Here is a 23361-nt window from a genome sequence, read left to right on the forward strand (position 1 = left end):
TTCCTGTCAGAATTTTACAGTCTAGAAGAATTATATACATAAACAAGACTGCCTCTAATTTATAGACAGCTTTGTGAAAATTAGAAAAAAATATGTATCTGCTGTTCCAGGAAGGCTGATTAGAAAAAGGCACGCCCTCTGGGTGCTGTGAGCATAAGGCTGGATTTTGAAGTATGTATGTGTATATAGTGGTCCTGAATAGAAGTGACTGATATGGAAATATAAATTAAAATAATATGCCATTGAGAAGTGCAGATAAAGTGTAATGGAATTGAGTGTAGGAATAGATTTTGTTCAATTTCTCACGGCAAAGGTGGTATTTGAGCAGGTTTTGTATGAAAGGTATATTTTAGAATGTGGGAGAAAGTACATGAAACAGAGAAAGAAAATTTTATCAGGAAGTAGAGTTATTAATTTTTATTGGAAGAAAAGAGAGGGTTTTAAATTTACGTTAACTAATTATAAAGTAGAGAAATACATTGGCAGTTTTGGGGTACATTTTTAATTCTATTTAGTGGAGATTTTTGTATTTTTCCATTAAGATTACCTTTGTGCAGCCATAATATATAGATGAAAGTCATGCCTGTATAGTTTTGAAGTTCTAACTATAATTTATTATCATAATTTATGATAGAAGTCATAACTGTAATTTATAGTTTATGAGAGATAAACTATAGTTTATTCTCCACACTTAAAAGTTCAGTTAACCTCTACCTCTTTTTTTGGATCTACTAATTATAGTAAAAATTACACCTAATTAAGGATTGTTTCCCATTTTTGTCAAAAGTCTGGTTATTGCTTTTCTCCAATATTATGCACATAATTAACTATACCGAGTGGTCATTTTCCAAAATTAAATAATGACTGATCATAAAGGTTACTATGTTCAATTATCTAAAAATGTTTTAGACCTGGCCAAGGAAGAATAAGGGAACTGCCAAAATTTTTACAGGAAAGGAAGATGAAAGAAAGCATCATCTCTTTAAAGGTCATAAGGTATAGATATATCCAGTCTCCAAGTAATGTTTGGACTCTGCTGCATTCTAGACATTGTGCTGGTTTTGGAAAAACATGACCATGTACTTTATCTTACAAAGCAACAATCTAGTGGGGAGGCAGAAAATAAGATAAGCAATTATAATGCCCAGTGATGAGTGTAGTGTTTTAAGAAACTGAGGGTACTATGGCAGTGTTAGCAGGGGCATCTAACTCGACTGGAGATGAAGGTTGGAGAGGGAGTTTATAAAGTAAATAATGAATAGTTTGAATAGTGAGGTACTAGCTAGGCCAGAGATGGAGTGGGATGGGTTATAACTCCAGGCAGAAGAGTGGTCCAGAGATGAGAAGGGAGCATGTTATGTCTGCAGAGAGCAGATGTGTTCAGCATGGCTGAAGCCCAGGCTAAGAAGGGCTTCCCAGGTGGTACTAGTGGTAAAGAACCTGGCTGCCAATGCAGAAGACTTAAGAGATGTGGGTTTGATCCCTGAGTCAGGAAGATCCCATGGAGGAGGGCATGGCAACCTATTCCAGTATTCTTGCCTGAAGAAGCCCATGGACAGGGGAGCCTGGTGGGCTATGATTCATAGGGTTGCACAGAGTCAGACAGGACTGAAGCAACTTCACATGCATGCACAGACTAAGAAAGAATGGATGTTCATATATCAGGATGTAGAGTCCTAGAGGCCAGATCTTGGTAGACCATGGCTAGGATTATAGAATTTACCCTTATAATAAAGGAAGCATTGAAAGATATTAAACAAGGGAAAGAAGGAATGAGATTTTTGTCCTAAAAAGGTCACCTGGTCTACAGTATGGGGAATGTGAGATGGTGCTATAAATGGATGGGAGAGACTAGAGTAAGGGGGATAAGAAACTATATTCTAGTCTAACCATGTGTGAGAAAAAAGATGACATAATTTGAAGTAAAGAATAAGAACATAGGTTTCAGATATATCTATGGTAACATAGATAGCATTGATATACTGACAGGTTGATTTGTTGGATGAGGGAATGAAGAGAGAAATTAAGGTTAAAACTCAAGAGTTTTGGCACAGACAGTTGGGTGGATGGGGGACATTCACTGTGATAGGGAGTACAGCAGCTTTTAAAGGCTTTGCAAAAAGCTGATGTGTCTGGTTTGAGATGCCCGTGTAACTTCGAAATGGATCTATACTATTGGCATTTGGATATACGATTTAGGTCTGATGTTCAGGTGAGAGAGCTGAGCTACAGGCATAATTTGAGGCTTGTCAGGTCATAGATTATAATTAAAATAGTTGGTATGGGTAAGACTGGATTATATAAACAGAAGGCAGGTAGTCAGGTTTTGAGAGGAAAGAGGAAGGGAACAGATAGGAAAAGGTAAGACTTAGAAGCTCATTTGGATGATAAAGTGGTTTATTCCAGTTTCTTAAATTGTATGTATATAATTTGCTTAAGTACACTGGGTTAGGAAGTCCTATTGAAGATTGAGAGTCAGGAGATGTGGCCTCTAGGTTTTGCTTTGCCCAGTACTGTTGAGTCACATGGTCTCCTGGCTTTGTTTCTCTCTTTTTTTTTAAATTTTATTTTATTTTTAAACTTTACAAAATTGTATTAGTTTTGCCAAATATCAAAATGAATCTGCCACAGGTATACATGTGAAAAAGTATATTCTCTTGTATAAACCTCAGTGTTCCTCATATATCTCTAAAATTTCATGATTGAGTTCCTACATGAAGGTATGAAAAATTTAAAGAATGAAATACAAAACTTCATCTAAAATGAGGTCACTTTATGTAAAAGATAAGTTTAAGAAAAAAAGGAGGAAAAAGAAAACCAAAATGCTCCCATTTGGTTGTTTTGGACAGCAGACTGCTGCATATTTTTTTCCCTCTTCATATTTCTAATTTTTTAAATAGTGTGTATTTTATGCATTTTGTCTTAAGTAAGAATTAAATATTGATAAACTACATAGAAGGAGATCATATAAGAGAATTTCAGAAATTGAAATATAATGAACATTCATTTTTTTTGCTACCAATGTATCAGTCCACCAATCCTTGTAAAACTTTGTAATCCCAATTAATTATTTTGAGCCTATACATTGAAAAATAGGGTAGGGAATGTAGGTTGCTATTGATTCATAGCTGCCGTCACTTCTCCTTGTGACAAATGTCCAACTGACAATTAACTGTTTAGATGGGGATTTTTTTGTCAAGGTAGATGTGAAATTGTGGAATTTCCAATCCCACTTACAAAGATAATGTTTTAAGAAAAATGCAGTTTCATTTCTCTTTCACTAGGATAGCTAGAATTTTTATTATTGCTGTTAGTATTCTGCCTAATGGAGAGCTCCTTAAAAATTATTTTCCAAACAAAAAAGTGATTTCTAGTTTGGAAACTAGGAAATGTTACAGTTTGATTAGTTTCCTTTTTCTTTAAATCAAACACTTAGAATTAGATAAGCTTGAGATTTATGCACTTTCTTTTAAATATCACTTAAAGCTTTTCCTAATTGTAATGAAAGGAAGGACTGTGTTTGTCTTGTTCATCCTCGTGTCCACAGTGCCCAGCATACATTCCTCCCAGTAGTGGATGTTCCTAAAATTTTGTTCAATGAATGAAAAAAAGATTCTTAATTACTTGTGGGCATATGGATTAATAAATAACTTGTAGCTCATATGATCAGTTCTATATATTTGTTTCAAAGATTTCAGTACTATAGACTTAAGTAACTGTAGTAAAAATAAAATATGATCTCAATATCATTGGTTATTAACAAATCAAAATAATAATCATAGATCATTGGTTATTAACAAATCAAAATAATAATCATATGCTTGAAGTATATATTAGTTGCGATGCAACATAGTTATCTAAAGTGGTCTCTGGGAGAAGGATCATGAGTGAGTGTTTATGATAGATTGACATGGAGCCATTAAATTATGAGAAGTTTTAAATTTTGAGTTCTTTTTCAAGTTTATTTGAGGATAACAGTGTCAACAAACATAAGACTATAAGGAGAATAAGACCTAAGAGCGCCAATATGGAGCACTGTAAATTTACTGTTAGTCATTTAGACATGTGTACGGCATTGTGTGCTGTTCCTGCTGCTGACTCTACGTGCAGTCTGTCGTGTTAACAAGTTACAGTGATCTCCCAATCAGGATGGGAGAGCAGAGGTTGTGGTCGGTATACAGTTCTCAGTTTCTGCTACTTACTTAACTTTCACTGTAAAAGTTTTGTTTGAAAAGACCCAGAATGCTGTCTCAGAAAATTCTTTTCCCAAAACAAATTAGGATGAAAATTTTGAAAAAAAAATGAAAAGAAACCAACTAAGAAAAGCAAACTTCAGAGTTAGAGCACTTTTCTTGCTTAGCAATATATAGTTTTGCATTTTCATTTAATCAGCCTACAGATCATTGTTATTTTCATACTTCTAGGGTAGATATATTTTTAATAACATACAGAGTAACTTTGTAGATGACTATATTCGTAATCCTTTTTAGAAAAACGTGCCATTGCATTTTATTTGAAAATTATATAATCATGAAATTAGCAATCTGTATATTTTAAACTTTAAAATTGTCTTTTCTCCTTGGATACTTTCTTTTTTTTTTTTTTTCTGTGAAACCTCATGGTTCTAGAGTTTCATAGGTGATAACAACTTTGGTTCTTACTTGTTACAGACCCAGTTATACATGCATCTGACAAACTACTCTGTGAACAAGCATAATGAACATTTTGAAAGGGATGAAACTGAAAACAAAGGCAGCAAACGTTCCATCAAATGGTTTACAGAATTTCTACAAGCAAATCAGCATGATGTTGCTAAGTTTTGGAGTGATATTTCAGTAAGATTGTACCATTTTATAATTTTAATTGTCTCTCTCTCCTCATATTACTTGAAAGGATCATCAACCATTTAAAATAAAGAACCGATTACATTAGATTGGGCAGATATAGTGTATTTTAATGAAGAAAGTGAAGTTTGTCATAAGTAGATAAGTAGTACTGATAGATAAGTAGTACTTTTACTGCTTGTGATTGGAAAGGAAATTTTAAATGGAGGCCAAAGCATAAGTTGGGCTTCCCTGGTAGCTCAGCTGGTAAAGAATCTGCCTGCAATGCAGGAAACCCTGGCTCTATTTCTGGATTGGGAAGATCTGCTGGAGAAGAGATAGGCTACCTACTTCAGTATTCTTGGTCTTGCCTGGTGGCTGCAATGAGGAAGACCCTGGGTTTGATTCCTGGGTTAGGATGATGCCCTGGAGAAGGGAATGGCTACCCACTCCTGTATTATGGCCTGGAGAATTCCATGGACAGAGGAGCCTGGCAACCTACAGTCCATGGGGTACCAAAGGGTTGGCACGACTGAGCAACTTTCACTTTCACTTTTCAAAGCATAAGTCAAGGCATGGAGGTATGAGAATAGTTAAAAGAGGTCCAGATTGGCACATATTGTATTTGTGGGAGATTCATGAGGACTTAGGATAATATATGTAAAGAGTAAGTTTTAGGTCTGAAAAGCAAGGCTTAACTTGGTAGACATTATGGATTCATTCAGTTTTTAAGGGAAGAGAGTAATAACGCCAAAGGCCATGACTTTAAAAGATAAATCTGAGAATGAGTGCTAGATGGGCTAGAGTGAAGACCAAGAGTAGATAGAAGAGGGCACTTGAGAGTAGCTCAAGTGAAAAGGATGGTCTGAATTGAAAGAGGTGACAATGAGGTAGACCTTAGAGATGACCTGAATGTTCAGAATGGGGAGGTGGGATAGAAGTATTCAGAGATTCCTCTGTAGTTCTAAGGAATAATTATAAGGCAAATGGGTGTGGCATTATTTGAAATAGAATAGAAAGAAATTTATTGTGAGAAGAAGATGTAGAGCTTAGTTTTGCAGATGAGAGAAAAGAGTTCTCTCTATATATTTATTTGTTCATTTATTCAGTAAATATTTGCTGAAGCTGTACTATAAGCCTGTCTCTGGCTGTTAATTTGAAGATACACAAGATACAACTCCAAGCCTCAGGAGTCTGGTAGGAAAAACCTGCAAATAAATTGTTAATGAAATGCAGTGTATCAAGTACAAAAATATAGGCATACATTGGATTTGTGGGGATATAGATTAAGATCACATATAGTAGCCTGTATATTATAGAGGGTATAGATGGAGTATAGTGTAGATGGAGATAGGAAGAGGACTTCCTGGAGGAATTAACACCCGAATCAAGTTTTTAAAAGTCCACTAGGCTATGATGGATTTTACTTTAGATACATTGAACTTGAAATTCTCTCTCAGGTCGAAAAGCAGACAGTTAACAGTGTATGTATCCCCATACATACATGAAATTCCTAACTAAAGCCATGGCAGGGGATGCAATTCCAAATGGTAATGGTTAAGAGAGAAAAGGAAACACATATGAGAAGGTAACCTTGATGAAACAGACCCTTTTATTAATCTTAACAGAAATATTAAAGTTATAGTTAGAGGAGTATGTCTACTGAAAATACTTAACGTGATGAGGGCTATGCAATTCGATGTTGCTTTCCTTCTGGGACAAATGACATACATTTATATAAAGGTATCATGGAAAATGGACATGGAAATTCACTGTTGGTTGAACTCAGTTCTCTGAGAAAATCAGAGAAAAAGTCAGCATCATTATAGTTCTTCCTTTTCTGGATGTTTTGTTGGTTGTTTCTTTCTAAATCTTTTCTGTGTCACAGAATGTAAACCCAAAGGTCCTTAGGTGTCAGACAAGTAAAAAGGAGTGAAGTAATCTGGATAGAAGAAAATAGGGATGCTTAGAACAGTGGTAATTTGAAGAGTATGTGAGATCTAAGGGAGATAGACACTACTCAGCACCAGCTTATTGGTGCCTTGTGGCATTTTGGGCCCAGTGTGCCTCATTCTCCTAATTTGTCAGTAGCTACCATAAGTCTCCTGACTTATAAACGTTGGCAGCTGATTCAAATTTTTTAGAAATTTAGCGGTGCCTTCAAATTTTGCAGTTTGTCACTTGGATTTGTTCAAATTCTTACCAATTTGTTAACTTTTTATCATATCTTCCCGAGAGACTATGTTTGTCTGTGTATTTTATAGGCCAGTTTTTTTTGAAATTCCAAAAATATTCTCATAGTGATAGTTTACTATCCTGTGGGTCAGAAGCATCAAATTGCTGAAATTTGCAATTTTGGAAAATAACTCATTGATGGTAAATCCTACTTTGTGATACCTGGATGATTTAATGAATGGGTTGTTTGATGACCAGCTCAGAGACCAAGTTTTAGACACCCTCTGGTATTCTTTTTTTTCTTTACTAAATTCTTCACTTTGATTCTTCAGGGAAGTCTTTGTGAAAAGGTGGAACCTGTTGGGTTGTCTTGGTGAGGAATATACAGAGAGTCAATCAAAGAGAAAAATGAGTCCCATTAGCTTTACAGACATTGGTTTTAAGTGTTACTTTCCCCACATAACTGAATTAGGAGTACAACTGATACTAATGAGTATGGAAATTAACTTTTCAGTTACAGCCTAGAATATAATTTTCAGATACAACCTGAACATAGTAATTGTGCTCAGACCCATTTCATGATCTTTTCTATAAATGGATAAATTTTGACTATATTAGTTACGTATTAGTTATCTTATAAATAACCAATTAATAAATAATAGACTGATAGCTTCCAGGTACTTTCCTACAATTATCCTGTCAAACTGACTGTATTTATGTAATTATTTTAAAATTTCCCTACTTTATTAAGAATTGCATATACTTACAGATATCTTCTTAAGATCAATCAATGGGATAATATAAAAAGAATGACAAGAGAAAGTGGAGAGGGCAATTGTGCAGTAAATTTTTATCTTAATAGTTTACAAACTTCATGAATTTAACTTTGAACTTCTTTCAATGACCACTTTATTGATGGTAATTTTTCTAAGAAGTAGCTGTCTGTATATGAAAACTAATATTCATCAATACTCTCTATGTGTGCTTTTGTGCTGGTCAAGAATGAATAAGAAATCAAGAGAAAATCAGGCCATGAAAGTTAAAAATGACTAAAACCATTCATAAAATCATCCTTACTGAATGCTTTTTATATACTTTAGGTAAAAATTAAAAAAAAATCATCAATACTGGAAATTCTTAGAAGCATTAGTAGAATTTGTGTTTGATTGTGTCATTCCTGACTTCACATATACATGCAATCTTGTCTTTACATTCTTGAAAATATGTTGTTTTTTATGTAGAAAAAAACACAGATTTGCAATTCAGAGTCTAAGTATTCATCCCCACCTCCTCACCCCCAGCATGTCTTATTTCACATAGACAATTGTTAGCCAAAGTTTTAACTTTTTTCCCTAGTCAAGTAGTTTAAATAATATCTCAACATTTATGTAAAGTAGTCTTTTCTCTTTTATCTCCATATCTGTGGTGCTATTAATACCATGAATTTGTTATTTTGAATAAAATTTCTGAGAACAGCCTTACAGGGCATCTCTGATAGACCCAAATAGTCTGTGTTGGGATTCTGGCTAACAGTGAAATTAACTTTGTCTTCCATTTTTTATATCATATAATAAGTGCTACTTCTCCAGGCAGTGGAATATTTGTGGCTGACCAGACATATGAAGTAGAGTTCTAGAAGAATGAAGGATAAACATAGCAATAGTAATTAAGTTGCTTACCCCTCTTGAAGATTTACTCTGTTCTAGGCACTTTATTTTCACTTTTCACTTTCATGCATTGGAGAAGGAAATGGCAACCCACTCCAGTGTTCTTGTCTGGAGAATCCTAGGGATGGGGGAGCCTGGTGGGCTGCTGTCTATGGGGTCACACAGAGTCGGACACGACTGAAGTGACTTAGCAGTAGCAGTAGGCACTATGGAGAAGGGGACAACAGAGGATGAGATGGTTGGATGGCATCACCGACTCAATGGACATGAGTTTGGGTTGACTCCAGGAGTTGGTGATGGAAAGGGAGGCCTGGCGTGCTGTGGTTCATGGGGTCGCAAAGAGTCAGACACGACTGAGCGACTGAACTGAACTGAACTGAGGCACTATGCTAAGCATTTCACATGGAGTCTCATTTTTTCCTTCCATCAGTTTTTTAAAAGCAGGTATTATTACTATTATTGCCAGTTTACATTTGGGAAAAATGAGACTCACAAAGTTTAAGCAACATGACTGGGGTTGCACATCCAGCAAGTAGAAAAGCCTAGAATAACCCAGAAAGTCTGACTTTGGAGCCAGATTCTTAATTGCCATACAATATTGCCTATATTGAACAGTTCAGTTCAGTTCAGTTGCTCAGTCATGTCCATCTCTTTGTGACCCCATGGACTGCAGCATGCCAGGACTCCCTGTCCATCACCAACTCCCGGAGTTTACTCAAGCTCATGTCCATTGAGTCAGTGATGCCATCCAACCATCTCATCCTCTGTCGTCCCCTTCTCCTCCCACCTTCAGTCTTTCCCAGCATCAGGGTCTTTTCAAATGAGTCAGTTCTTCACACCAGGTCAAAGTATTGGAGTTTCAGCTTCAACATCAGTCCTTCTGATGAATATTCAGGACTGATTTCCTTTAGGATGGACTGGTTGGATCTCCTTGCTGTCCAAGGGACTCTGAAGAGTCTTCTCCAACACCACAGTTGAAAAGCATCAATTCTTCAGTTCTCAGCTTTCTTTATAGTCCAACTCTCACATCCATACATGACTACTGGAAAAACCATAGCTTTGACTAGATGGACCTTTGTTGGCAAAGTAATGTGTCTGCTTTTTAGTATGCTGTCTACCTGTAGAGAGGGGCTTAAAAAGAATATATTCTAAGCAAAAACCAGGGGGACAGCTTTTATGCAATCCATAGCTTGTTCTCAGACTTCAGTAAACCAACTTTTTCTTTTATTAGCATTAGTAACTCACCCTAGTCATGTTGTGTGTCCTCACAGAAAATGTTGATAGTTCATTGATTGGCATTACTCTGACCTCAGATAAACCTTTTGAACTACAAAATCATCACTGCATGGAGAAAGCCACTTCTCCAAAATTTTGTCCTCTTGGCCTTTCAGCCTTTCTCTAAATGGATGTTCTATAATATTGTTTGTGAAATAGTTATTCTCCTTGGAATTTTTTTCCCTCCCATCCTCTCCCCTTTGTATGGGTTTCTGAGAAGGTGCACTAATGATCCTAGCTTACCTATTTAACAAATTAAAGCCAGATTGATAAACTTTTATTTTGTTTGTTCACAAATGATATTCAGCATTTACTAAATGCCAGGTACTATTGTGAGGACTGGGAATGGGGTTGTAAATGACACAGACAAAGACTCTGCTCAAAAAAAAAAAAAAAAGAAAAAAGATCAGCTGGGCCTATGCTGTGTAGTGACACAGTAAGGAATAATGTTTTGGTGCCTACTTTTGACTCAGGTGTCAGGGAAAGACTCTCTGAATATCAGGGAGCCAGACATTGAATTACTGAGAGAAGAGTGTTCCAGGGAGAGGGATCAGCTAGTGCGAGGAGCCTAGAGAAGGTGAGCATGCCTGGACCACAGTGGGCAGGGCTTGAGTTGGGTGAAATACAGTCTGAGCAACAGTAGGGATAAGATAATGATAGTTTCGTGAACCTGGCCAGGATGCTACTTCATAAATCCAGGACTTATTTCCATGTATATAAATGAGACAATAAGAAATAAAGCTTTTCATTTTTTTTTTTTAAATCACAATCCTTATAGGAATTGGTGGTGAAGACTCTGATTGTAGCAGAACCTCACGTCCTACATGCGTATCGAATGTGCAGACCTGGTCAACCTCCAGGAAGTGAAAGTGTCTGCTTTGAAGTCCTGGGATTTGATATTTTGTTGGATAGAAAACTAAAGCCATGGCTTCTGGAGGTAAGGTGTTTCTTTAAGAAGAAAGAGAAATGAGTACTGTTATTTCATTCATTGAGAATAAAGAGGCCTGAGTGGAGTCTGTTGGAGGAAGAGAATGAGAATTCAAGGAATACATTTGCTAGAGTGGATCAATGTGTTTGATCTTACTTTTCCCAAATCAGCATTGGGTGAATTTCTAGGCTAGGCATTTTGCATATATGCATGGATCTGCTGTTACTGAGTTGAGGTCTACTTTACTGTTTTCTCAGCCTCACAGATCTACCACCTCATGACTTCAAGATGGGGTGTTTCTTCTGTGTGGATGCTTGGGCTGCTGGACTGTAGCTCCCGGGCTTCAATGCCCCTCCCCTTCAAACTCTCCTAGAGGAGAGAGGCTCCAGTTAGCTCATTAATCTGAGTTAATACCTAACACACTGGGTAACATGAATTATTCAAGACCGTATTATGTGCCTAGGGCTCCCCTCATGTCTAGCTTGTCAGCTGTGCTTTTGGATTGGTTTTCTGCCAGTCCCTGTGGTTAGAGTCATCATTATTTTTCTTCCATTATAAAAGGTCACTTAACATTTAGAAAATACAGAATAATATAAAGGAAAAATAAAAATGATCTCTGTTTAAGATTTTTTTACCTTTCTTTTCTGTCATGTTTTTATTATATATAGAAGAAACCTAAGAAGTCATGTGGTCCTAGAGTACCCCAACCAGTACACCTGGTTCTGATCATCAAGCTCCATTGTCACAGATCGCAGGGCCACAAAATACTGTGTTCAGGAAAATAGCACCTATCTAAACACTTAGTATGGAGAAGGCAATGGCACCCCACTCCAGTACTCTTGCCTGGAAAATCCCATGGGCGGAGGAACCTGGTAGGCTGCAGTCCATGGGGTTGCTAAGAGTCGGACACGACTGAGCGACTTCACTTTCACTTTTCACTTTCATGCATTGGAGAAGGAAATGGCAACCCATTCCAGTGTTCTTGCCTGGAGAATCCCAGGGACATGGGAGCCTGGTGGGCTGCCATCTATGGGGTCGCACAGAGTCGGACACGACTGAAGCGACTTAGCAGCAGCAAACACTTAGTATACTAGATTGCTTATATTTTAAGGACTATATTATTATAGAAGATATCATCATCAACTACCTTTAATTTTAAGTTGATTACCTCTTTTTTTGTTAATGATTTAGAAATTAGAAGTTACATCTGTAATACCAAGTTTTCGGAAAGCAAATTGAATGAGTGATAGGTGAAATCAAGACATTCAAAAATACGTTTTTAGGAAAGAACACTTCCAGTTTGAGGGCTCCTGCTTTCATGTGTGTGTTTGTTGAATCTACTGTGAACAAATAATGTGTATTATATTGCTAATCATGTATAATTCTGTCAGGTATTCAAATTATGCTCCTGGCTTGGATCCTAGAAATAAGATAAATGTGAAGAACTTTATGTATCCTTTTACTTCCTCCGTTCCTTGAATGTAAAAGCACTTGACTCTGAACAGTGGCCCTTCCTCTTAGTCCTGACATTTTCTTCTTTATTTATACCATTTTCTTATCTTATTTTCCTTTCCTTTCCTATTCTTTGTTGTTCAGTTGCTCAGTTGTATCCGACTCTTTGTGACCCCATGGTCTGCAGCACACCAGGCTTCCCTGTCCCTTACCACCTCCTGGAGTTTGCTCAGATTCATGTCCATTGAGTTGGTGATGCTGTCTAACCATTTCACCCTCTGCTACCCGCTTCTCCTTTTGCCTTCAATCTTTCTTCCCAGCATCAGGGTCTTTTGCAGTGAGTCGGCTCTTTGCATCAGGTGGCCAAAGTGTTGGAGTTTCAACTTCCACATCAGCCCTTCCAATGAATATTCAGTGTTGATTTCCTTTAGGATTGACTGGTTTGATCTTCTTGCAGTCCAAGGGACTCTCAAGATCTTCTCCAGCATTACTATTTGAAAGTATCAATTCCTGTTCTTACCTGTTTTTTTTTTTTGCCCTATACTTGTCTTTTAGCTTTGATGGGGTGGGAAAGAAGTGAAGGCACGTGCGTGAAATAGAACTGAAAGGATAATAAGAAATAATGATTTTATACGTATTTTATTCACCTAATTTTAAAAGCATTTGCCTAACTGAAGCCGACTGTTGCTTGGTTAGATCAGAATTGACTGAATGGTTGAATTATGTATTTTTTAAAAGCTCAAAAATACATTGTTTGCATTCATATTTCTTCATACTTTATTTTCTCCATAACTTCCAACAAACCACTTAAAAAAAACATTTTAATTTTATATTCATTGTTTCATCATTTTCAAATCAATCATAGCTCTTTAAAAAAACACCACAATAATAGGCAGCTGTGGGTACTGAACATGTATTATATCAAAACAGTTGAAAGAATCTGAGATCATAGTAGTGCGAATATACATTGTTAAAAACCTTTTGGCGCCATCAAGTGGAAGAAGGCAGAGGATGCCTCTGAGCATGTGATAACTTAGTTAACTTCATTAATTGCAGGCGATGATTCATAGTGGCAAATTACAGAGATTTTCAATCATAGAAAACATTTTTAGGGAAAAACATGGAAATTAAGTGGAGTATAAATATACCTCTAGTATGTTAAGTATCCTTAATTTGCAAATCATTGCACCAGATGGTGGAGATAAAAGAAAAATAAGAAAATACTTGTCCTGTTTTTGTAGGGGACTCAGTTATGTGTTTTATAATAATAATTGCAAGTATAAGTAGGAAACAGGAAGCAGCACAATGATTAATCTCTCTGTGTACATGTGTATATTTGTGAGTTTAAGAAAAGTCTTAGCAAAGGAGTGAACACCTGGTCAGAGTACTTAAGGCTGTAGAAAGTGGGGAGGGGCCAGGGATTAGGAGACTTGGGGTTGAGGTTGGGGTAAGATATAGGCCAGAGGCAACAGCACTAATTTAGGAGCCCAGAAACTATTATGGAAACTTTCATCTGTGCATGAAATGATTGTGCTTATCTTGATAATAAAACTATGATTTGGACAGTTAATAAATATATTAATTTAATTTAATTCTTTCTATTAATTTTCCTTTTGTGTGCATTTACAAGCTGCTGTGCTTTAAGACTCTAACACTTGTGAGCTTTGTCTCTTTTACAACCATGTTAGGAAATGAGAACAAAGAAGTCATCACATAGTAGAAGTTTGGCTGGATGGAGCCATAATTTTCGGCGTTTCTTCTGTCAGCCATTTGTGGTTTTTCTTTTCTTTTATTTTTTTCCTTTAAATTTCTCATAAAACTTAAAATCCAAAATGTTAATTAAGTTTTTCTACCTTTCCATATATTAGTTTATTTAGTATGTAGGCATATTTCTTCATAGACCACTTTCTTTCAAATGATAGTAGAGTGAAGAATCTGAAATAGATAAGAGAGAGGATTGTGATTGTATTGTATCAAGACCTCCCTTCCATCCTGGTGGAGGGATATGCCTGGCAGAATTCCAGGCTGCAAGTTTGAAATGAAATACTGAGATTTTCTATACAGATAGATAATATTTCAGTGAACCACTTAATCATCGATTCCTAAATGTCTGTTTTATTTTAATAATCCTGTTATATCTAGCAGCAGAACTGTCTTTGTTTTATAAATTATAGAGATGGAATGCCTGAAACTTTTTTTTTATATAAAATATATTACTCTATCCTTTCTCTGCACTTGTAAGAGGAAATGTGTGAAACTTTGAAGTAGTAGAATAAACTCCCTCTCTCAAAATCCCCTGGAATAAATGCATGTTCTTGCAATTACCAAGTTATACTCTTCCCCTTGAGACTACATCACAAAGATAGAAATAGGTTCATCACCTTTTAAATCAGAAATCAGCAAGGACATAGTACAGTAAGGCACATCTCTATTGAAGAAATTAGTTTACCATATCTCTACGCAAGGAATACCATGTAGCCATAAAAATGATGGCATACAAGATTTATATGACACACCGTTCAGAGAAAACCTTGGTTATAAAATAAAATATTTAGTATAGAGATATATTTGGAAGGTAAAATGAATATGATGAATATGTGTAGCAAATATCTGGAACACCATTTATCAGATGGTTAACAGTAAGCTAGGTGTTGGGATTGCAGATGATCTCTCTATTGTCCTTTTGGACTTTTGTTTCTAATTTTTCTGCAGCGATCATGTGCCACATTTCTGATTAGAAGCACTTATATTCCTGGATGATTTAACTATAACTTGGTATTTCCTTAAGCTGCCAGGTGTAAAAAGCATGCTGTCAGTTACCTTGTCTCTTGTGGTGCTGGATTTGTGTAAGATGACCCTCTTCTACGAGTAGCAGCATGCATATTTTTTGAGATAGCCTGTGGAATTAGTTGGTGGTCAAGAAGCTAAGCTGTAGTTTTGAACTCAATAGCGTCCTCATCAATTGAGTTAATAGAATAAGTAATTTCCCTAAATATCTGCTATCCCAATTGCATTTTCATAACATCAACAATAACAAAAAAATCCAACAACAGCAAAGAAAAAACGAAAACTCTAGCTCTTGAAGTCGTAGCATATTATAAACTACATTTCTGGGTGTGTATAAATATATAAAGTATATATAGTTGCTTGTTATTTTTCTTCTTAATGAAACTTTGGAAATGATGGAGTAAAGTAGAACAGCCACAAATGGCTCATTGATTTCCACGAATCCTTAAACAGTTAGAAAAGCTAATACAGGTTAGTCTTCAGATACCTTTAATGGTATCCTCCAAGTAACTTCAGTGAAATGAAGTAAAATGAAAATTGATGAATTATTGTCTGACCCAGGTAGAAAGAGAGAAAATTTATTTTTTAGGCAGCAATGGATGATCCATCCAAAAGATCTGAAAGCAGTGAAAAGAGAGCACTGATAATTTCAACATGCAAAATACATATATGAGTATAATTATTACTGTATTGGTAACATGCATGTTATTTTTTGTTCTGTGTTATTACTCTTCTTATTATTACTGGTCGTCCAAACTTTTTGTCAGGATGAATCACTTTAACTTTCTAAATTTAATACCTGGAATGCATGGGGTGATAATTTGGAGAGAGTGGACTGGAGAGAGAGCAGATAATGCTGACTGAAAAATCCTGAGCTAAGGCAGCAACAGGAAGGAGCAGTGATGACAGTCAATTCCTTGCAAGTCCTTGACTTAAATTAAGGTCGTGGGGAATGCAGGTGTGGCAGTGGTGACTGGGCCATCGACTATGTAGAGCTTTGAGATCTATTGTAGAGTCCTTCTACTGGTTGGGGATCCCACATTAGGTTAAAAAAATTTTACTGAATATAGATTGATCTGCCAACATTTGGTTACTCATTGTTTTCTTTGTTAATTTCAGATCAATCGGGCTCCGAGCTTTGGCACTGATCAGAAAATAGACTATGATGTGAAAAAGGGAGTGCTGCTAAATGCCCTGAAGCTACTAAATATTAGGTAAATAGTTTCCTCTGTGTTTTGGAATTTTTTCACCATGTTTGGTGTAGAACAGTCATTTGTAAATAGAATTGGCTTATAATTTTAGTATTTTATATTTTGAGTTTCTTGATTCTGTTCTTTAAATCCACTTAATTTTCTTCTTTTTAAATATCTTTTCCTCTCCTCCTGAACTCTACTTCCCCTTCCCCCTGTATGATTTGAACCTATAATAAATATGCTTAAATTTTATTATTGGTACAATTATTTAATACAGAGTATGAGGTGGAATTGGAGCATACCTTAGGGAACCTTCTAGAAGTTTCCTTACTTCATAAGAAGAAACTAAAGCATAAAGGTCACTCAGAACGTAAAGAAAACTCAAAAAATGCATTTCCTACCTTTCTGTCCAGAGGTCTTCCTAGTATTTCAGGCTGCCAGGGTAAACGGAAAAGAGAAGCAGTTAAGTGAGCTTAACTTTTCCCATTGAAAAGAATAGACAAGATTTCCTTCTTTTTAAAGGCTGAATAATATTCCATCATACCACATTTTTTTTATCCATTCATCCATTGATGAACATAGGTTGCTTCCTAGTCTTGGCTGTTGTGAATAATGCTGCAATGAACATGGGAGTGTGAGTATCACTCTAAATCCTGATTTCAACTTCTTTGGATATATACCCAAAATTGGGATTGCTGGATCAATGAAATATTATTGGACTGGCTGCCATTTACATGATCATGAAAATCAAATATGTGAAATGTTACTATGTGGGAAGCTGTCATCTTATTATGAGAGAAACTTGTTAGAAGTTTAGCTGAATTGTTTAATGAAATAGTGAGCTGTCTGCTAGTATAAGTGTTTAAATAACTTCTAGGACCTCTTGAGGTCACTTAAGCTCAGGAATTTTGTGATCTCAATTGATTCTAATTGTTATTTCAAGAACTCTCTAAGAGCTGTGGGATGCCTCCAAGCAATTTATTTACTTGAAATATTTTCAAACATTTAGTAAATGCCTGATTGAGAAGTAGATTCATATGAAAGGCATTATTAAAAAGAGATTGAGATATAGCTTGCTCAGAAATTTTCATATGACCCCTTCTTTTGTGTGATCAGAGAATGATTTGCCTAAATTCTAATATTTCAGTTATTCTAAAGGAAATGAATAGGAAGGAAAGAGATATAGAATGGGAAATTTTTATTTCACTTATTCAAGTGTATCAGGTATTTTAGATTATTTAAGCAATATGCCTATACATTTTTTTGGCATGCATATTGTTTAAGTAGTCCTGTCAAATGTATGACTTAAATTCTTAGTCTCCTCTTCAAGTTTAAGGACTTCTCATTTCTCTCCTGGTCTGTTTTATTGATTCCCTGACTTCAGCACTGACTTTCACCCCATCTTGTGGTTTCCATTCTGTTGATCTCCAAGTCATTTAAAAAGTCAATTAAAAAGTGCCTACTGCTATAGGAGTAGGTGCTGGGAGCTCAAAGTCTCCCATGATTCCTAGGTTTCTGGCTTGGATGAGTTGTTTGACAGTATGTCTTTTATTTAGATAAAGGTTTTAGGCAAGAAACAGACTTAGAAGTGATGGGGGAAGTAGAAATTAAGAGATTATTCAGTTTTAAACATGCTGATTTTGCAGTGCTTTGAGACACTCAGGCGAATTGTCAAGTGGGAGATTTGATATACAAGGTCCCAGGAGATAAGAGACCTCCATGTGACTGACATACATGTATAGATTGCTGTTTAATCCAGTGGATGAGAACATAGAGTGTATATACTGAGAAGTAGAGAGGGGCAGGGGCAGAGCCTGAGGGATGCCAACATTTAAAGAGATACTTGTAAATTCTACTATTCTGCTCAGATTGTTGCCACATTATCAGAAAGTTTAAACACTGCCTACAAGTCATTTTTGATCTTCAGACACAGAATCTTTATCATCTAGCCCTTGCATCTCTTGCCAACCTGATCACCTTTTGTTCTTATCTTTTCCCTGCCTTGGAATTAATTTTTTTAAGGAACTCTTATACGATGCTATTTTGGATGTCCATAATTTTGTGTGTATTCTCACTTAAATTTCCTTTTAGCTTTGCCCCTCTGGTGAATGTTAACTCATTTTTAAAAAACTGTGGTAAAATATACTTGAAACTTAACTACTGTAACCATTTTTAAGTGTGCAGTTCAGTGGCAATAAGTACATTCACCTTATAATGCAATAATTACCTCCATCCTTCTCCAGAACTTTTTCATTGTGTGAAAACTGAGATTCTGTACCTATTAGACAGCTCCCTATTTTTCCTTCTCACCAGCCCCTGGTAAACACCTATTCTGCTTTCTGTCTCTATGAATTTGATTAGGTACTTCATACAAGTAGAATCATACAATATTTGCTCTTTTGTAACTGCCTTATTTAAGGTTAGCATAAAGTATTCAAGTGTTAGTCTCTCAGTCGTGTCCGACTCTTTGCAACCCCATGGACTGTAGCCCGCCAGGCTCCTCTGTCCATGGAATTTTCCCGTCAGGAATACTGGAGTGGGTTGCCATTTCCTTCTCCAGGGGCTCTTCCTGACCCAGGGATACCCAGGTCTCCTGCATTGCAGGCCGACTCTTTACCATCAGAGCCACCAGGGAAAGCACAGTGTATTCAAGATTCATCCATATTGTAGCATGTAGTCAGAATTTCCTTCCCTGTTAAGGCCCATTGCATGTATATGCCACATTTTGATTAACTCATTCTTGAATTCCTAGTGCAAACCTGACCTTCTGTTTGAAGCCTTTGCTGTAGCAAAGCGGTTTACTTCCTCGCTTTTGCCGTCTCCGCTACTGCTATCACTTTTTAAGTAGCATCCACTGCAACCTGTGTATTTATTCACGTGATATTCCCCTCTCCCCCTTTAGACCATTGCAGCTTGAGGGCAATGTCTCTATTCATCTTTGTCTTTCCAAGCCCATGTCTAGAACTAGAGTATGGTGAGTACTAAATAAAATGATGACAAGGATGGGGAAGGACATTTCATTCAAAGGTTCACTCCTTGTAGTAAGATAAGGAAGTGAGGCATGCACAACATGTTCATAGAACTTCCAGAGTTTCCATATTACAAGAGCTTGTATGTGTGAGGCCAGCTTATTAGAAAGAGAAAACCCTTGGATGGAATCACAGGATAATGAGTAGTGGAAAGAACTCCAGAAAGTGTAAACAAAACTCCTTAGGTCAGTGTATGGATATAGCTGAGTGGAAAAACACTGATTAAAATGCTGAGTGAATGGAGATCCTTTGGTCTCTGGTTAAATTTTGTTTTGGACTAAGAGTCATTAGTGCTTATTCATACCAGTTTTTATAGGAATGCAAACATAGTTCTTTATTTGTACGTGCTTGAGCTGGGTGTGTGTCAGTGTCCTTGTCTGTGAGTTAAGTGTCTGCTGTGTAGAGGTGCATATATCTCTGCCTTCATTTCTTCCTCAGCATTCTCATCATGGTATTCTCAGTCCTTTTTTTTTGTTCTCCATTCCTCTATTCTGTCATTTCATTTTTTCTTTCTCTCTTACCTTTTTCCCTTTCCAATTGTTTAGTCTTTGTTCTTTCCTCTTCCTTTTATTTCTGTCCTTCCTTTAAATTGTATGGTATATAGAAATGATTTGTCCTAGGTAAAATGGAATAAAATAAAAGTTAAGAGCTACCTAAATCACATTTTCCATTTCCCTGAACAAAGGAAACTCAGCCAAATTTTGTATTTATCACTGGAAAAATGATATTCTTAATCATACAGTCATTAAAATTAGAAGTCTTGCTGCCATCTCAAGTTCAACCCTTTTTGTTACTTCTCACATTTAATTAATAATAGTAATTAATCACCAAAGCAAATTTGGAAAATTCAGCTGTAGCCACAGGACGGGAAAAGGTCAATTTGCATCCCAATTCCAAAGAAAGGCAAAGAATATTCAAACTGCTGTACAAATGTGCTCATTTCACATGCTAGCAAGGTAATGCTCAAAATCATTCAAGCTAAGCTTCAACAGTATGTGAACCAAGAACTTCCAGATGTACAAGCTGGATTTAGAAAAGGCAAAGGAACCAGAGATCAAATTGCCATCATCTGTTCCATTCAGTTCAGTCACTCAGTCGTGTCCTACTCTTTGCGACCCTATGAACCGCAGCACGCCAGGCCTCCCTGTCCATCACCAACTCCCAGAGTTTACCCAAACTCATGTCCATTGAGTCAGTGATGCCATCAAACCATCTCATCCTCTATCATCCCCTTCTCCTCCTGCCCTCTATCTTTCCCAGCATCAGGGTCTTTTCAAATGAGTCAGCTCTTCACATCAGGTGGCCAAAGTATTGGAGTTTCAGCTTCAACATCAGTCCTTCCAACGAGCATCCAGGACTAATCTCCTTTAGGATGGACAGGTTGGATCTCCTTGCAGTCCAAGGGGCTCTCAAGAGTCTTCTCCAACACCACAGTTCAAAAGCATCAATTCTTCAGCACTCAGCTTTCTTTATAGTTCAACTCTCACATCTATACATGACTACTGGAAAAACCATAGCCTTGACTAGATGGACTTTTGTTGACAAAGTAACGTCTCTGCTTTTTAATATGCTGTCTAGATTGCCTGGATAATCCCAGGGACGGGGGAGCCTGGTGGGCTGCCATCTGTGGGGTTGCACAGAGTCGGACACGACTGAAGCGACTTAGCAGCAGGTTGTTCATAACTTTCCTTCCAAGGAGTAAGCATCTTTTAATTTCATGGCTGCACTCAGCATCTGCAGTTATTTTGGAGCCCCCCAAAATAAAGTCAGCTACTGTCTCCACTGCTTCCCTATCTATTTGCCATGAAGTGATGGGACTGGATGCCATGATCTTAGTTGGATCATAGAAAAAGCAAGAAAATTCCAGAAAAAATCTACTTCTGCTTCATTGACTACACTAAAGGCATTGATTGTATGGATCACAACTAATTTTGGAAAATTCTTAAAGAGATGGGAATACCAGACCATCTGATCTGCCTCCTGAGAAATCTGTATGCAGGTCAAGAAGCAACAGTTAGAACCAAACATGGAAAAATGGTCCAGTTTCAAATTGGGAAAGGCGTACGTCAAGGCTGTACATTGTCACCCTGTTTATTTAATGTCTATGCAGAGCACATTATGGGAAATGCTGGGCTGGATGAAGCACAAGCTGGAATCAAGATTACTGGGAGAAATATCAGCAACCTCATATATGCAGATTATACCACTCTAATGGCAGAAAGAGAAGAGGAACTAAAGAGCCTTTTGATGAAGGTGAAAGAGGAGAGGGAAAAAGCTGGTTTAAAACTCAACATTCAGAAAAACTAAGATCATGGTATCTGGCCCCATCACTTGGCAAATACATGGGGTAAAAGTGGAAACAGTGATGGATTTTATTTTTGTACTCTAAAAGAATTATGGATGGTGACTGCAGCAACAAAATTAAAAGATGCTTGCTCCTTGGAGGAAAAGCTATGACAGTCCTAGACAGCATATTAAAAAGCAGAGACATTACTTTGTTGACAAAGATCTGTATAAGGCCTTTGACAAATGTCAAAGTTATGGTTTTTCCATTAATTAGGTATGGATGTGGGAGTTGGACCAGAAAAATGGCTGAAGAATTGATGCTTTTGAATTGTGACACTGGAGAACTCTTGAGTCTCTTGTAAGCACGATGATCACACCAGTCAATCCTAAAGGAAATCAACCCTGTATATTCATTGGAAGGGCTGATGTTGAAGCTGAAGCCCCAGTACTTTGGCCACCTGATGTGAAGAGGTGACAGTGGAAAAGATCCTGATGCCAGGAAAGATTGAGGGCAGGAGGAGAAGGGGAGACAGAGGCTGACGTAGTTGGATGGCATCACCAACTGAATGAACATGAGTTTGAGCAAACTGCGGGAGATAGAGAAGGACAGGGAAGCCTGGTGTGCTGCGGTCCGTGGTATCACAAAGAGTCTGACACAACTGAGCAGATGATCATGCTTGCAGTGTCACTCCAGGTTAATCTTTATAAGAACTTTTGAAGAGAAGTGCTGTTGTTAACATTTGATAGATGGAAAAACATACCCAGCAATTAATTGACCTAAGATTGTATAGCTAATCAGTTGCTATACTGTCACCATTTTCTCTTGTCATCTTCAAAACTTCTGTTTGTTGGATGGAAATCCATATTTGATGAATGACTAGATGAATATATGTGTGAATATATAAATTTAATAAACATTGATTCCTATTCCCACTGTATCTCCTCTTCTGCTAATTCTCCTTACAGGGATAAGATCAGAGCTTATTTGAATTCTGGAATATGGTCTTATGTTCTATATTTTAGGACCAGTGATAAAAGGAAAAACTTGGCTAAACAAAAAGCTGAAGCTCAAAGGAGGCTTTATGGTCAGAATTCAATAAAAAGACCCTTACCAGGTTCCTCAGATTGGGAACAACAGAGACATCAGTTGGAGAAGCGGAAAGAAGAGCTGGTATGAAAATTTTAACAATGTACCTACAGTTTGAATTACGTAATTCGCTTGTCAGGTTTTATTTGTAAAATGTCTTCATTTCTAGAAGGAGAGACTTGCTCAGGTACGGAAGCAGATCTCGAAAGAAGAACACGAAAATCGACACATGGGGAATTACAGGTAACTGTGCTTTTGTTTTTTTATAGATTGAAAAAGTGAAGTGTTAAAATAGCAGTGTCTATATTTTTTAACTTTTAGGCTTATTTTAAGCCATGTTTATATCATGCTAAGAAAGTGCTTTTTGTTTAATTTACTTCCAGCAAGTAGATGGTTCAGACTTGGTGAGAGCTCCTGCTTGCCAGCCTCAAGGGTGGTTGTGTAGTCCTTTAAGCCTGATGTTATCCTGTTATCTTATTTTATTATCATATGGTATTTTGAGAAAGTCAGGTCTCTTAGTATTCTTTCTGTCAGTTCAAAGTCATTTTTGTACTTTGTTGTAAATTCAGATGTATCAGGAACCAGGCAAATAGTGAAACTGTCTGGAGGAGCCTGGTATGAGACAGAAAGGGACGTGGACTGTGTGGGACTGGACCCCC

At 36.9% G+C, this 23361-nt stretch overlaps 1 protein-coding gene across 6 annotated transcripts in view; it reads left to right on the plus strand.

The window, feature by feature from the left end:
• TTLL7 (tubulin tyrosine ligase like 7) overlaps nt 1-23361 on the plus strand; it is a 153769-nt gene that overhangs the window by 69545 nt on the left and 60863 nt on the right. For all 6 annotated transcript variants that reach the window (XR_008715833.1, XM_055585344.1, XM_055585345.1 and 3 more), the window contains 5 exons: nt 4671-4835; nt 10719-10877; nt 16227-16321; nt 22639-22786; nt 22872-22945. Coding sequence is in view for 5 of the 6 variants with exons in the window: in XM_055585344.1 (XP_055441319.1) it covers nt 4671-4835; nt 10719-10877; nt 16227-16321; nt 22639-22786; nt 22872-22945 (641 nt within the window). In the remaining variant the exon portion in view is untranslated. The remainder of the gene's footprint in view (nt 1-4670; nt 4836-10718; nt 10878-16226; nt 16322-22638; nt 22787-22871; nt 22946-23361) is intronic.

Source organism: Bubalus kerabau, chromosome 6 (assembly GCF_029407905.1).
Source record: "Bubalus kerabau isolate K-KA32 ecotype Philippines breed swamp buffalo chromosome 6, PCC_UOA_SB_1v2, whole genome shotgun sequence".
In the NCBI taxonomy this organism is placed as follows: Eukaryota; Metazoa; Chordata; class Mammalia; order Artiodactyla; family Bovidae; genus Bubalus; species Bubalus kerabau.